Here is a 17224-nt window from a genome sequence, read left to right on the forward strand (position 1 = left end):
AATGGAAGAAGATCATTAATCAAGATCAAGAGATTGTAGATAGAACTTTTGTTCAATATTTTCTTGAATTGTCTCATGAAGAGTTATTAGCAATGCTTGCTAAAGACAAAGGATAATTTAATTCAATAACAAGGAGACTGAGACTATTGGAAGGAAAAATTTAGGAAGTAGAAGATGATACTCATCAAGCTGCTAAAGTTATTTAGAAGATGTTATTGTACAATTGAAAAATTATCACAATAAACCTGATCAGATTGATACCAAATCTCCACCGGAACTAGACACTGAAGAAATAGTTGTACTAGATGAATTCTACAATGCCAAGGATAAGGGTGACACTATTTCACCACCTATCATATTCTTTATGGATGAAACTAAAGATGTTGAGGATACTATTGATACAACTGGTACCTACAATGAACTAGTTAAGGAAAAAGAACAGGAATCGAATATGGTCAAGGATAAAAAAGCAGAGGAAGCACCAACTACTGAACAAAGTGTGGACATGCCACCACCACCGGTAAAAGAACATAATGTTGAAAGTCAACTACCACCAGTCATTAAACCAACACAGGAGGAACATACAGAGATAGGGAAAGATAAACCAGAGAAGAAGACAGAAGAGAACAAGGATAAAGAGAAGAAAATGGAGAAGCAGAAGAAAACAACAGTTGAGGGTGATGATGATGACTCAATCAGCATAAAAGGTCCTATAGATATGGATAATCTGAGTGACTATGAGTTAATGGAGATTTCTACTGCTATGCAATCCAAAGCACAAAAGAAGAGGTTCAAAGAGAATAAACGAGAAGTAGAGACCATTCAAACTGTTGTTCAAATTTTGTGAAGTCTACTACCAGAAACTGATACAGGTAATCTATTCAACCCTATTCCTAAGCTTGCACAATTAGTTTTTGATGCTAATGAACAACTAAAATCACTTGAAGAGTCAGCTCATGCTTTAGCAGAAAAAGATTACAAGAAGAAAAAGGGAGAAAAATTGATCTCAGAAATTGACAAAGGAAAGGTTGCTTTAATAGTGAACAAAGATCTTTTGAAAACCGGAATAGAGACTGGATGTAAGATTTTGGCAACTATATCTAAAGTTTCATTATTTTGTTCTGACTTAAAGAAAAATAAAGAAGATACAGAGAAGGAACTAGAAAGGATAAGTGATGCTTACATACCGGTATAGGATTTCGCTTTGAATTTTGGTAAATTTGTTGATGCCTTACAACACATATTAGAAGTTTATGATTTTGAATAGGTGAAGTGGATTAGATCCTTGAAGGAGCTAAAGAATCAACTATTTCCAAAAATTAAAATTTTACAGAGAGCATACAAGGATTTTGAAGCAATTTTGGCTACCCCAAAGATGAGCATTGTTGATGCTATGGAATAAATTGTTGCACATATTTTGACACATGTTGAAATCACTGAGACACTACTAGAAACATGGGACAATGACCTTAAACAGTTGAAGTTTCCTTTCAATGATATTTTCTTGAGAATTGCATTTCAAAGACTTCAAAACTCTTATATCTATATATATGCAGTTTTTGAGGACAAACTTTGATGTAATATATGTATTTTACTTTTATGTTTGGCATTGTTGTCAAAGGGGGAGTAGAATTAGTTTAAGAGTACTGTTAAGGGGGAGTAACATTTTTGTAATGGCATGCAATTACTAAAGGGGAGTGTGTGTCATGGAGTCAATTTTTGTTTTGCACACTTAGTTGACAAAAATTTTCCTAAGTGTTGCCATCAATACCAAAAGGGGAGAATGTTGGCTTGATGATGTTTTTAGCATCTGATGACTTTATGTGTTGTCATTAATAGCATACATATGTTCTAATTGTCATAGTCATACCAGTTAAGGTAAACTGGTACTATTGAGTCATTGTATTGTTAACTAGTATCATTGTTGGCCATTTCGTGGAATTGATTATGTGTTGCATTGATGTTTTGTCATTGATGCCAACACTAGCTATTTGGATGCTTTACTGTCACCCTTTTGGTCCCAGTAGGTTGAGTGGTTTTGGGTTAATTTGGATTTGACATGATCCGGTAGGCTCTGATATAGTTTGGTTATGGAATTGGCTTGTTCATGATACTCATACTCATATTCAGTAAGTTGGTTTTGGTCTGGTGATCGGATGCTATCCTATTTTCTTAGAAGCCTTGCTTTTGGTTCTAGCGAGGGTTTCACCAATAGAGATTTATATGAAGATCTTTGATGAATTGCATAAGTGGTTTTGGTGCAGCTTTTGGTGGAGTTTCAGGATGTTGTTTGTGATCATCTTCGAGACTTGGTGGATGGAGATCATTGTTGTAGTGTGTGGACCTATACTAGGTCCCTATTGATTTAGGTTATGGACCGGTTTTAATGTAACATGTGGATTGGACCTCTCGATGTGTTTCTGGGATGTCTTATGTGTTGGATATTATTTTTTTGGTCTAAGGTCAACATGATTTGTAATTATGTATTTGGTTTATTATCTAGTGGCCGAACTAATTGTTTATGGTTGAGGGTTTGTATATATAGATGTAAGATCTCATTGTAGATCACCATGGGAATGGGAAATGGATATGTAACGTGTGAATAATGTAATATCATTTAGGTAGAGGATCTGGTTGATCATTAGAAAGAAAATTGGGTTTATGTAAGAGTATTTAGTCTTCCGATATTGAGCTTAACCGGAACTGTACTCAGGCCTAGGAAATGCTATCTTTCACAATTCAACACTTCTCCGAATTGTAGTCTCGATTTCTATGTAGTCAGTGAGGCTCCTTTTGTGATGAGCAGTGTGTTCTAGGTTGTTGGCCTTCCTACAAGTGTAGGCCCCTCAATTGTAATTCACATACTTACTGTAGAAGTATTATCTGACTGTGGGTAGGCTTCCCACTGTGGCTTTTCCCTTTACCAGGTTTTCCATGTATAAATCTTAGTGTCATGTGGATGGTATTTATTCTGTGATTAATGTTTATGCTTTATTGGTTTAATTTCTATTCTAGTATTAATGATTTGGGTTTTGGTATTAAATTTTTAATTGCTAATAGTTCTAGTAATCTGTGACAACTAATTCACCCCCCCCTCTGAGTTATCTTTCGGTTATTTGAACTATCTAACAATTGCTATTAGAGCTTTGGTCCTCTCTATAGAAAGTTTAACTGGTTGAGGAAGATCCTATGGCGACTAACAGTTCAAGTTCATCCATTTCATCTGGAGCTATCTTTTGGAGAGATATTCCTAGGCTTGATGGAAAAAATTACACAGTATGGAAGATTCAGATGGTGACTCATCTGAGATGTCTTGGCAAAGAGATTTGGGAGATCACACAAAATTTTGTCACACCTTATAATCCAACATCTGGCAATCCTCCTCCGGCAAACCTAGATAAGGAAATTGAGAAAGATTTTAGAGCAAGAGAAGCCCTCTTGTGTGCACTTTTTGATCAACAAATAATGGGATTAACTGACAAATCCTCTGGAAAGGCTATATGGGATAAGTTGGAGACTCTTAATGAAGGTGACCCTATAGTGAATATTGCTAAACTTGATGGTTACTGGGTGAGATATGAAAACCTGAAGATGGAAGAAGTTGAAAGGATTACTGCATTCATTGAAAGGGTAAATGAGATTGTTATGGGAATTCAATGTTGTGGTAGAACTCTGAGAGAAGATGAAATTATTTCTAAAGTTCTGAGAGCCCTACCACTAGCTTACAAGATGAAGGCTATTTCTATTAATGAGTTGAGAAAAATGACTAATACACCTGTCGACATAGATAATTTGGTTGGGAAAAAATCTGCTTTTGAGCTTGAAGAATTTGGACCTTCTGGAGTTGTGAAGACTGAACTTGCTTTTCATGCATCTACATCTGCAACTGGTAAGAAAGATTGGAAAGATTTGTATGCAAAGGAATTGGAAGACATGAAGAGAGAAGATGACGAGTTTGAGAAACTTCAAGCGCTATTTGCTGGTAGAGTACCTAAAGGACCGATAGGAAGTAAGTATGAAGGAAAAACACCTTTTAAATGTTTTGGATGTAATAAGATTGGTCATTTTGCATCTAGATGTCCTGAAAGGAATTTAAGATTTGAAGAAAAAGTTAAAAGATATTTTAGACATAACCATGAATATTAGAACAAGTATAAGTACAGGAAAAACAAAGATAAATCATGCTACATAGCGGATGAGGAAGGCATTACTTATTCTGATGATGAACTAACATAAGACTCTGCTAGTGGTTCCAAAAATGGGAAGGAATGGGTGTTCCAAGCTATCATGGAAGATGCTTTGACACTAGAAGAGAATGTACCTAAAGAGAAGGCACTTGCTGCTAAAATTGAAGACAAGGATGAATGGGTAATTGACAGTGGTTGTTCACATCATATGACCGGAGATAAAGGGAAGTTTCTATCTTTGCAAGAATTTGATGGCGGTCTAGTTAGATTTGGAGATGACAAAGCATGTATGATCAAAGGAAAAGGAACTATATCATTAGATGGTAAGAACAATACTGACAATGTTTATTATGTTGAAGTTTTAAGGCATATTCATTTGAGTGTAGGACAATTAGTTGATAAGGAATTTCAATTACAATTCAAGGATGGAAAATACAAAATCATTAATAGATCTGGTTTGGAGATTGCAACCGGTACATAAACAAAAGGTAATATATTTCATTTGAATTTCGGTGAGAAGACATGTTTGATTACACAGATTGATGAGAGTTGGCTATGGCATACAAGGTTGTGTCATGTGAATTTTGATTGAATCGTAAAGATTAGTTCAACTAACGCAGTTAGGGATATACCTAAGATTATGAAGCCCTATAATCCGGTATGTAAAGAATGTCAAATGGGTAAACAGGTTAGAACCTCTTTTAGGAGTATACAAGATAAATCAAATGATGTTCTTGATCTTATTCATACTAATTTGTGTGGCCCTGCTAGAGTTAAAAGTTTTCAAGGTGATAGATATTTCATGCTAATCATTGATGACTATTCTAGAATGATGTGGGTTACTTTTCTGAAGGAAAAATCTAAGGCATTTGAAAAGTTTAAAATCTTTAGGCTAAAATGGAAACTAAGACAGGATTGAAGATTAAATATTTGACATCAGATCATAGTGGATAATTCACAGCCGGTGAGTTTTATAACTTTTGTGAGAAGCATGGTATAAGAAGACAATTTTCTACTCCTTGAACACCTCAATAGAATGGAGTTGTGGAAAGGAAGAACATAACTATCTTGGATGCTACTAGAATAATGATGATGGAAGCTAGTCTACCTCATATCTACTAGAGAGAAGCAATTAGCACAATGGCTTATACATTCAATTGAGTATATATCAAAGGAGAATCCGGTAAGACACCTTATGAATTATGGTTTGGCAATACACCTATAGTTAAGTATTTCAAAAAATTTCTAGTAAATGTTATATCAAGAGAGATGATATCATTGGAAAATTTGATCCTAGATGTGATGAAGGCATATTTCTTGGTTATTCTAATGAAAGCAAAGCATACATATGTTATAAAAAGAGAATGCAGAGAATTGTGGAGAGTGCTAATGTCAAAGTAGATGAGTTGAACAGAAGTCAAATTAGAGTTTATGAGAAGGAACCAGCAGTGGAAATGATTATATCTGAACCGGTAGCACCTTTACCGGAATAGAGTGTTGAACCAATTACTCTAACAGTATCAGAAAATTCTACAATAACTAAAGAACAGGGAAGAGGAACGAAGAGTTGGAGGACTCCTAGGTATGTGAGATTGAATCATTCAGAAGATCATTTCATTGGGGATAAGAACAATGGAGTATTGAAAAGAAGAATATTGGGAACTAATAAGGTATGTTTAATTTCACAAGTTGAACCAGTATCAGTAATTGAGGCATGTAAAGATGAATATTTGTTGAAAGCTATGCAAGAAGAATTAGATCAGATTGAGAAAAATAACTATATGGACTTTGCTTCCCCGGCCTAAAAATAAAAATGTTATTGGAACTAAATGGGTTTTTAGAAATCAATTGAATAAGGATGGTCAAGTTATAAGGAATAAGGCTATATTTTTTTGTAAAGAATATTCTTAGAACGAAGGAATTGATTATGGAGAGACTTTTGCACCTATAGCTAGGATTGAAGCTGTAAGATTATTTCTTGCCTATGCTGCTTATAAAAACTACAAATTTTATCAGATGGATATTAAATGTGCATTTTTTAATGGGGATCTTGATGAGGAAGTTTATATTGAGAAACCTGATGGTTTTTCACTATCAGATGATACAAACATGGTTTGCAGGTTAAGGAAAACTTTATATGGATTTAAACAAGCACCAAGAGCTTGGTATGCAAGGTTTAATAAATATCTTTTGAAGCTTGGTTTTACTAAGGGCAATGTTGATGGTAATTTATATTACAAAATCACTAATGATGATATACTGATTATTGAAGTATTTGTTGATGACATTATTTTTGGAGGTGAAGATAAGTTGTGCATAGAATTTTCTAAAAATATGGAGAAAGAATTTAAGATGTCTATGATTGGTGAGATGAAATTTTTCTTAGGTTTGGAGATTACTTAGACTGACAAAGGTATTTTTATCTATCAAACTAAGTATGCTAAGGAATTGTTGAAGAAATTTGGTATGGGAGATTCTAAACCGGTAAGTACTCCTATGGTTACAAGTGAGAAATTGACAAGAAAAGATGTTTCTGCACAAATAAATCCTATAAGATACAATTATATGATTGGACGTCTACTTTATTTGACTTATACTAGGCCTCACATTATGAATGTTGTTTGTATTGTTTCAAGATTTCAAAGTGATCCTAGAGAAAATCATGAGATTGCAGTGAAAATGATTTTTAGATACTTGCAAGGTACATCAAAATATGGTTTGTGGTATCCTAAGGATGATGACTTTACTTTATGTGCATATATAGATTTTGATTGGGCTGGAGATGTTGATGACCAGAAAAGTACTTCCAGTGGAGCATTCTTTCTTGGAAAGAAGTTGGTTTCATGGATCAACAAGAAACAATCATGTACTTCTTTATCTACTGCTGAAGCTGAGTATGTTGTTGCTGCTACTAACTGTACACAAGTTTTATGGATGAAGCAAATGTTGAAGGATATAAAGGTGGATTGTGATGCACCAATAGTTATTCACTATGATAACTCTGCTGCTATTGATATATCAAAGAATATGATATTTCATTCTAAGACAAAGCACATATCTATCAAGTACAACTTTTTGAAGGAAAAGGTGGAAGAAAATGAAGTTAGATTGATTTATATGAACACTAAAGAGTAGATTGTAGATATTTTCACTAAACCTTTACCTAAGGAATCATTTGAGTACCTGAGAGACAGATTGAGAGTTTCTGCCCCTCTGGTAGAGACTTGATTGATGTGGTTTGGCATCAGTCTGGTATGCATTGTCAAAGATACTTTTTATTCTGGCACTGATGTGGGGATGCTACTACTCAGGGGGAGTAGTTAGCTTTGTGATTTAGTAGTTTATGATTTTGCTTTGATATTTTTGTAAGATTTATGGCATTGATGTCAAAGGGGGAGAGATTGGCATTTCTTGGTACTTAGATGTTTTTCACATCTAGTGTTGCCATCAATGCCAAAGGGGAATATTGTTGGCCATTTGGTGCAATTGATTATGTGTTGAATTGATGTTTTATCATTGATGCCAATGCTAGCTATTTGGATGCTTTACCGACACCCTTCTAGTCCTGGTAGGTTGAGTGGTTTCTAGTTGATTTGGATCCGGCATGATCCAATAGGCTTCAGTATAGTTTGGTTATGGAATTGGCTTGTTCATGATATTCATACTCATATTCAGTAAGTTGGTTTTGGTCTGATGATCGGATACTATCTTATTTTCTTAGAAGCCTGGCTTCTAGTTTCGGCTAGGGTTTCACCAATAGATCTTTTTATAAAGATCTTTGATGAATTGCATAAGTGGTCTCGATGCAGCTTCTGGTGGAGTTTCGGGATGCTGTTGGTGATCATGTTCTAGGCTTGGTGGATGGAGATAATTGTTGTAGCATGTGGACCTATACTGGGTCTCGGTTGATCTAGGTTATGGATCGGCTTTAATGTAACATGTGGATTAGACCTCTTAATGTGTTTCCAGGATGTCTTATGTGTTGGACATTATTTGTTTCGTCTAAGGCTGACATGGTTTGTAATTATGTATTTGGTTTATTATCTGGTGGCCGACCTAATTGTTTATGATCGAGGGTTTGTATATATAGATGTAAGATCTCATTGTAGATCATCATGGGAATGAGAAATAGATATGTAATGTGTGAATAATGTAATATCATTCAGGCTGAGGATTTGGTCGATCATTGGAGATCGAATTGGGTTTATGTAAGAGGATTTAGTCCTTCGATATTGAGTTTAATGGGAACTATACTCAGGCATAGGAGATGCTATCTTTCGCAGTTCAACACTTCTCTGGATTGTAGTCTCGATTTCTATGTAGTCAGTGAGGCTCCTTTTGTAATGAGCAGTGCGCTCTAGGCTATTGGCCTTCCTACAAGTGCAGGCCCCTCAATTGTAATTCACATACTTATGGAAAAAGTATTATCTGACTGTGGGTAGGTTCCCATTGTGGTTTTTCCCTTTACTGGGTTTTCCACGTATAAATCATGGTGTCATGTGGATGGTTTTTATTCTATGATTATTGTTTATGCTTGATTGGTTTAATTGCAATTCCAATATTAATGTTTTGGGTTCTGGTATTAAATTTTTAATTTCTAATAGTTTCAGTAATCTGCGACAACTGATTCAGCCCCCCCTCTCAATTGTCTTCTGGTTATTTGAACTATCTAACAATCATATGTAGAAGAAGTATAACTAGTATGAAGGTGTCTAAACCTATATATGTAGACAACCAGTATATGTAGATAAGACAATCAGTTTTTCTCAATTCCATAGTTACCAGTTTTGAGATGCAACAGAGAGAGACAAGGAGGCACATGGAGACAATCACCCAGTATGAATTCAAGTGAATCGATCTGTGAGTTTGAAGTGGTCAACACTTAACCGGTATCGATGTTCTAACCACTTTTCTAGTTTGTGTGATGAGTTATCACCGATTGTGATGTGTTACCATCAACTGACACTTTGGTGGCGATTTGTGTCATGTTAAGGAAGATTGTCTAGATTCATTGAACCTAGGAAATTATGTCAAGGTTCAGGAGCCGGCATGAAATCTAATGTCTATAAAAAGACATTGCAATCAGATATCTTATATAGAAGATGCAAGTTGTGTTATGAGTTGGAGCAGATGCAATTTGTTGAAGGTATTGCAGAGTATGTCAATGATGCAGTAATGTATGTGTAGAAAAGGATCTAAACTAGCAGAAGGTGCTATTCTTAGATCATTCCCACTATTGTTCTCTACAAATGGAGTCAATTTTTGTTTTGCACACTTAGTTGACAAAACTTTTCCTAAGTGTTTCCATCAATGCCAAAGGGGGAGAATGTTGGCTTGATGATGATTTTTGTATCTTATGACTTTATGTGTTGTCATTGATGGCACACATGTGTTCTAATTGTCATAGTCACACCAATTAAGGTAAACCGCTACTATTGAGTCATTGTATTGTTAACCGGTATCATATGTATGAAGAAGTCTAACTGATATGAAGATGTCTAAACCAGTATATGTAGATATGACAATCAGTTTTGATTAGTTTCACAATTACCAATTTTGAGATGCAACAGAGAGAGACAAGGAGGCACGTGGAGACAATCACCCAGTATGAATTCAAGTGAATTGGCCTGTGAGTTTGAAGTGGTCAATACTAAACCGGTATCGGTGTTCTAACCGGTTTCCTTGTTTGTGTGATGAGTTATCACCGATTGTGATGTGTTACCATCGACCAACACTTTGGCGGCAATTTGTGTCATGTTAAGGAAGATTGTCTAGATTCATTGAACCTAGTAAATTGTGTCAAGGTTGAGGACCCGAAATGAAATCTAATGTCTATAAAAAGACATTGTGATGAGATATTTTATATAGAAGATGCAAGTTGTGTTATGAGTTGGAGTGAATACGATTTGTTGAAGGCATTGCAGAGTATGTCGGTGATGCAGTAATGTATGCGCAGAAAAGGATCTAATTCAGCAGAAGGTGCTATTCTTAGATCATTCCCACAGTTGTTCTCTAACAACTAAAGTAGTAAAATCCCTTAACCAAGTAAGCTCTGACAAGCTTCATTGTATAAATCCTCTAACAAGGTGATTCATTAACTTGGATCTAAATCCTCCACTAAGGTTACCTTTAACCAAGTATAGCTCCTAATAGGGCTTGAGATCTTTAATAGGATCTGCTCCTAACAAAGCATTTGTAGACCTTAACCAGTCAGTTATCTATTTCTGCAAATAGTTAAATTGTGAGTTCCATCTCACCGTGGTTTTTCCCAGTTGGGTTTTCCATGTATAAATATTTGTGTTATGGTGAATTTTTTGATTGTGGTGAATGTTTTTATAACACTTTGGATTATATGCAAAGTCATTGGTAAATTGGTTAAGTGTTTTTACCGGTATGTAATTAAAGTGTTACTATTTTTGCTTTCACTTATTCACCCCCCCTCTCAGTGCTTTATAATTTTATTAGAGCAGAGCAATGCATAAATAGGTGCTCAACCGATAAATGAAGATAGTGATGTAGAAGATGAATAACATGGAGCAGAAGGTACAGTACCAAAACTGGTGATACCAAGATATGTTAGACTAGATCATTCAAATGAACAAATTATAGGAGATAAAAATGTTGGTGTACAAACAAGAAGGAAAATCAGAGAAAACTCCTTTCTGATTTCAATTATAGAGCCTAAAATAGTAAGAGATGCACTGAAGGATGATGATTGGATTAATACCATGAATGAGGAATTGGATCAGATTGAGAAGACCAAGACATGGACACTTGTTCCCAGACCAGAAGAAATGAATGTGATCCACACTAAATGGGTCTTTAGAAACAAGTTGAATGAAGAAGGCAAGGTTGTGAGGAATAAAGCAAGATTGGTATGCAAAGGCTATGGAGAAACCTTTGCACTGGTGGCAAGATTGGAAGAAGTTATAATGTTACTTTCTTATGGTGCATTTAAAGGATTTAAGGTCTGCCAGATGGATGTTAAATCAGATTTTCTTAATGGCATCCTTGAGGAAGAAGTGTACATAGAACAACCAGATGGATTTGAAAGTTGCATAAGGCAATGTATGGATTGAACCAGGCACCGAGAGCATGGTTTGAAATATTGCATGCACATCTGATCATGATAGGATTCCAGCATACTAGTGAGGACAGCAACATATATCTTAAGACAGATGGAGACAAAGTATTGATAGCTAAAGTATTTGTAGATGATATAATTTTTGGAGGTGATGATGATTTATGTATGGTGTTTGCTAAGGAGATAAAGAAAGAATTTGAAATGTCTCTTATTTGTGAAATTAAGTTTTTCATTGGGTTGCAGGTCCAGAAATTAGATGGTGGAATATTATGTGTCAAAGTAAGAATGTAAAGTGTTGAAAACATTTGGCATGGAGGATTGTAAATTGGTTGGTACTCCAATGATGATAGGTTATAAACTGTCTAAGCAAGACGATTCACCCTATGTTGATGAAAATGAATACAGGTCCATGATTGGTAAGTTGCATTATGTTGTTCACATTAGGCATGATATTGCACATGTTGTTGGTTTGGATGCTATTTCAGAAGGATCCCAAGAAGACTCACTTGGTAGATATGAAAAGGATATTCTGGTACTTGAAAGGCACTTGATAGACTATGGTTTATGGTATCCTTATAAAAATGATTTTTCTTTGGAAGTGTTTACTGATGCAGATTGGGAAGGCAATGTTGATGACCGGAAAACCACTACTGGTGGAGCTTTTCTTCTTCGAGGTAGATTGGTTGTTTGTGATGAATAATGATGAACAGTAAATACCCAAAAGATACTGAGAGGGGGGGGGGTGAATCAGTATAGACAAAAACTTCATTAACAACTTAAACTGCTAAGACTGCAATAACTGGTAAACAACATCACCGATCTAAATCAGTGCACTACTGATAAAACATAGTATGACTGTGAAAGACATAAACTGGTAACATCTAGATCTTCACAAAACCTAATATCTCATTTCCACCTCACCCATATGCTTAAACAAGTAATGCATTAGAAATATAAAGACCACTGGATCATCATGCTTTTACCGCTTAACAGAAAACACTAAAGTATCACACGAAAAAACATCACACATAACACAGTCATTTTTCATGTGGAAACCCAACTGGGAAAAACCACGGTGGGGATGAATACCCACAATTTGTTCTTGAACTCTTCTAAAGTCCGCTCTGTTAGGAGCCTAGTCTGGTTAAGGACCTTACAACAGGTTCTGCTAGGAACCGATCTTGCTAGGGATCACCCGGTTAAAGGTTACCTTGCAAGAGGATTTTAAGAACTCAATGATTTTGAGTCACCCTGTTAAAGGATTTACAAAAATCCTGTTAAAGCTACCCGGTAAAGGGATTTTCCATCTATTGAAATGATTAGAAGTCAACAGGTAATACACTAATATGATAACAACACTCAATGCTAAGGCAGATCCACTTCAGTTCATATACTTCTAGAATCATACTCTGCAGGTCTCTACTCACTACTCTAGTTTGGAAAGAATCAAGTATCTCTTCACTTGGATACACACATAACATTTTCCAACAAATTCACAATGCAAATCATCATCGACCTTATAGACAACAATTAGGTCGGTAGCCAAAACCTAAAACCCTAAGCATCTAGGTTATCAATACAGTCAGTCCAATCCTGACCGTTTAATCACATTGCATAGAGTAAAATAATCTTGAACAAATCTCAAGATGTTCTCCATCGTCCGTTCTTCACCGCTTTTCAAAGTTGATAACCCATCATGCGCTATCCACCGTTTACTAAGATTTTGCACATTCCTGAGGTGGATAGAATCAATATTTATCATGCAAGATCCTCAAGAAGATTCTTCACATGCACAAGGCTGACGTGGCAACGTGATCTCATCTTCATTTCAATGCTAACTCATCATAGGATGTCATCTGGAATGAATCAACCAGAAAGCCCTATATAAACTTTCCATATACCGGTTCACATACTACTTCACTTTCTACATATACCGGTTCATTCCATCATATCGGTTCACACTTCATCATACCGCTTCACTTGTACCATCATACCGGTTCATACTTCAGCATATTGACATACAAAACTATCATGTCATCATATTGTAGGAATTATAACAGACAAGGAGAGATTGTTGGCATTTCAATAAGGATATTGAGAAGGTTGTTGATGATTATGGATATAACTAATTAAGGATGTTTACTGTCTTAATATTATTATTTTGTCATTGATGTCAAGAAATTGATTTTCTAATTTAGTATGATGTTGCCATATCTTAAGAAGTATGATTTGATGAGTATAAAGATGTCGGTAAAAGACACAGAAAGAATATGATGAATAAGGGGAGGAATAAGTTATTCAATGGGCAACTATTACCGAGTTACACAATGATGAGATCATGATGTTTAGATTGTTTTGTTATCCTACATATGTTGTTGATTGTAAGGTTAATACTATACTATGTTATCGAGCAAAGAACCTAGTCGATAAACCCTAAGGAACCTAGTCGGTAAACCCTAAGGTTATCGCTATCGGTTAATGAAGGCAGAATGTCTACCGAGTGAAGTTTAGTATTTACCGAGTTGCAACCGAGTAGTAACAAAATGCATTAAATGAATATAAGCATTATTTAACGAAGGAAGCTGTTGAGCTGGAACTAATTAAATGATTGGTATGTCATGCATGAAGTTTGTTAAAGAATCTATGGCAAAGGAAAATCAACAGGAAGATCTACAACTCAGATTGAACTGCAATACCCTAGCACAAGTTCCAAGAAATGTATGCAAGTTCCAAGGCAGGGTAAAACATTTTTAGATCAAAGGATACATTGAACCTAGTCAAGTTTGAAGATCTGATGGCTATGATTGATCATGGGAAATGTGATCAAGGAGATTAAGCGGTTGGCAAATTGTTTATAAATAAGGAATTGTTGATAAACAATGTATGCGGGCAAGTGTATGCACAGGGATGCTACATAGTGATTACTGAGCACTAAAGCTTGAAGACCTGTTTGAATAATAGAGTATAGAGCCCAGCAGATGGACAAGACAAAGTTCTAGGTCTAAATTGTAATGAGCAAATAAGAATCTGCTTTAGCATTTTAGATGTGAAGTTGCAGATAGATTTTTATTACTGTTATTTTGTGAAGTAACAAAAAATCTCTTAACCGAGTGGACTTAACAGTCTTATTTGTAAAACCCTCTAACAAGGTGACATTCTGATTGAATGTTTGAAATCCTTTAACAAGGTCACTTCTAACAAGGTGAAGATCCTAACAGACCTGAGGGAAATCCCCTTAACCGGGTCACATCTAGCAATGTGTTTGTAATCTTTAACATGATTTGCTTTTAATCGAGCATACTCTAGAAGAGTATATTTCTTAGTGGGTCCGAAATCCCATAGTGGTTTTTCCCTATTTGGGTTTCCACGTTAAATCTAGTGTTATGAGTGTTATGATGTTTATATGCTTTTGAGTTTGCATGTTTAGCAGTTTTGGTTATATTACTGAAGTATATGTTACCGAGGTTGAATCTGTTGTTTTTATGAAGATTAAGTTTGTATGATTCACCCCCCCACTCTCATCTTGTTAACTTGGTATCTATACTTAACTTTAAGTATCAGAACTATCAATTGGTATCAAACCTTTGGACTACGGAAGAAAAGTTTAAAGGTACTTGAGAAAAGATCCAAAGATGTATAAGAGGGATACACCGAAGCTGAAGAAGTCAAGTTTCACTACATGGCAGAAAAGGATGAAGTTGCACCTATCAGGAGTTGGAGAATATGTTGTATATTATCTAGAGAATGATTTCATTACAGCGAGCACCTATCCATTGACAATGGAAGAGATAAAACCAAAGCAAGAACATATCCAAGCAATGATTGAAATAACATCTACATTGACCGACTCAGATTTTAATGATCTAGAAGGCTGCAATGATGCAAAGGCAATGTGGAACAAGCTCATATTTGTGTATGGCAATGATGAACATGTTCAAAGAGCAAAAGTGGACAGTCTAAGAGGACAACTTGAATCTATGAGGATGAATGAAGGTGAGAACATAACTCAGTACAATACAAGACTAAAGGAGATTGTCAATCAAATCAAAGGAACAGGTGGAACTATTGAAGAAAAAGATATGACAAGTAAGTTGTTAAGAACCCTTCTACCAGCTTATACAATCTAAGTCTCTGCAATCAATGAATTGAGGTCTATACCCAATATGCCAGTTTCTTTAGATGCTACTATTGGTAAGCTACATGCATTTGAGTTAAGTAACTTTGATAACAGTGGGTCATCAGTAAATAAAGTTGAATCTGCACTTAGTTCTTTTCATATTGGTGAATCTGATGATTACAATGATAGAATGAGTAAGTAAACTAAAGGGGATCACAGTGGAGCAAGTGAAAGATTTCGCAAAAACATGGAAGAAGTACACAAACTGTATGAGGAAATCAAAAAGCAAGAAGAGTTTGAAGCACTATTAGCCAGAAGGTTACCAAGAGGCAAAGGTAAGTATAAAGGAAAACTACCTTTGAAATGTTTCAATTGTGATAAGATAGGACATATGGCTTCTAACTATCTTGACAAAGATTCTACTGAAAAGAGAGATTACCGAGATGACAGACAGAAAGATAATCATTACAAAGGACACCGAGACTTCAGAAGAAGAGATAGAAAGTCATGCTTAATAGCCGATGAGGAATCCAATGATGATAAATCAGATGAAACTGATACAGAGGAAGTAGTTTATGTGGCTATCAGAGATGGATTAGATGAAGAAAGGTATGAAGAAAAATCCCTAATATCTCACATAAATACTAATGATTCTTGGATCATAGATAGTGGATGCTCACATCACATGACAGGTGATAAACACAAGTTTGTTATGTTAGAAGACTATGATGGAGGCAATGTAAGATTTGGTAATGATGCACCATGTCTGGTAAAAGGTAAAGGATCTATAACACTTCTTGACAATGCTAGATGCAATGATGTTTATTGGGTTGAAGGTTTGAAATATAATTTATTGAGTGTAGCACAGCTAAACAACACAGGTTACCAAATAGAATTTTAGAAAGGAATTGTCAAAGTTCATGACAAGCATGGAAAGTTAGCTGCTACCAGGACACAAACAAAACTTAACACATTTCACCTTGACTCAACTCAAAATAAGTGTCTGTATGCAAAGATAGATGATACTTGGTTATGGCATAAAAGGTTTTGTCATGTAAATTTTGATAATCTGATCAAGATAAGCAAGAAGCACCAAGTAAGAGGTCTACTGAGTCTTGAAAAACCTAAGAATGCTATGTGTCAAGGATGCCAGATGGGTAAGATGACAAGATCAAGCTTTACAAGTAAGTCCTAAACTTCTAAGGGAATTTTAGATCTTGTGCACACTAATCTTTGTGGTCCTATGAAAGTTCAAAGTTATTATGGTGATAAATATTTCAATTATTTGTGGATGATTACTCAAGGATGATGTTAGTTATGTTTTTAAAAGAAAAATCAGAAGTTTTTAAAATATTCATATGGTACAAGGCAAGAGTTGAAAATGAAACAGGAAGACAACTGAAATGTCTTAGATCAGATAGAGGAGGAGAGTTCACATATGATGATTTCAACTTATACTGCAATGATCATGGTATAAAAAGACAAGTCTCTATACTGAGAACTCCACAACAAAATAGAATAGCTGAGAGAAGAAACAGATCTATTGTGGATTGTGCCAAAACCCTAATGATTGAAAAGAAAGTGCCACAAACATTTTGGAGAGAAGCAATAAGCACAACAGTTTACACCCTGAATTGAGTACAACTGAAAAAAGGAACTTTGAAGACACCATATGAAATCTGGTATGACAAGAAACCTAATGTAAGTTATTTTAAAATCTTTGGAAGTAGATGCTATGTACACAAAGATGATAGAAATGGAAAGTTTGATCAGAAAAGTGAAGAAGGAACATTTCTTGGTTATTCTTCTAGAAGCAAAGCATTTAAATGTCTGATC

The 17224-nt window shown here is 35.3% G+C and overlaps 1 protein-coding gene across 1 annotated transcript in view; it reads left to right on the plus strand.

Annotated features, from left to right (window-relative positions):
• The window catches only part of LOC131876484 (uncharacterized), a 43843-nt gene extending 42996 nt beyond the window's left edge, over positions 1–847 (plus strand). The window contains exon 4 of the mRNA XM_059221902.1: positions 254–847. Within this exon, the coding sequence (XP_059077885.1) occupies positions 254–847 (594 nt within the window). The remainder of the gene's footprint in view (positions 1–253) is intronic.
• The last annotated feature ends 16377 nt before the right edge of the window (positions 848–17224 follow it).

This window comes from Cryptomeria japonica, chromosome 6 (assembly GCF_030272615.1).
Source record: "Cryptomeria japonica chromosome 6, Sugi_1.0, whole genome shotgun sequence".
Classification (NCBI taxonomy): domain Eukaryota; kingdom Viridiplantae; phylum Streptophyta; class Pinopsida; order Cupressales; family Cupressaceae; genus Cryptomeria; species Cryptomeria japonica.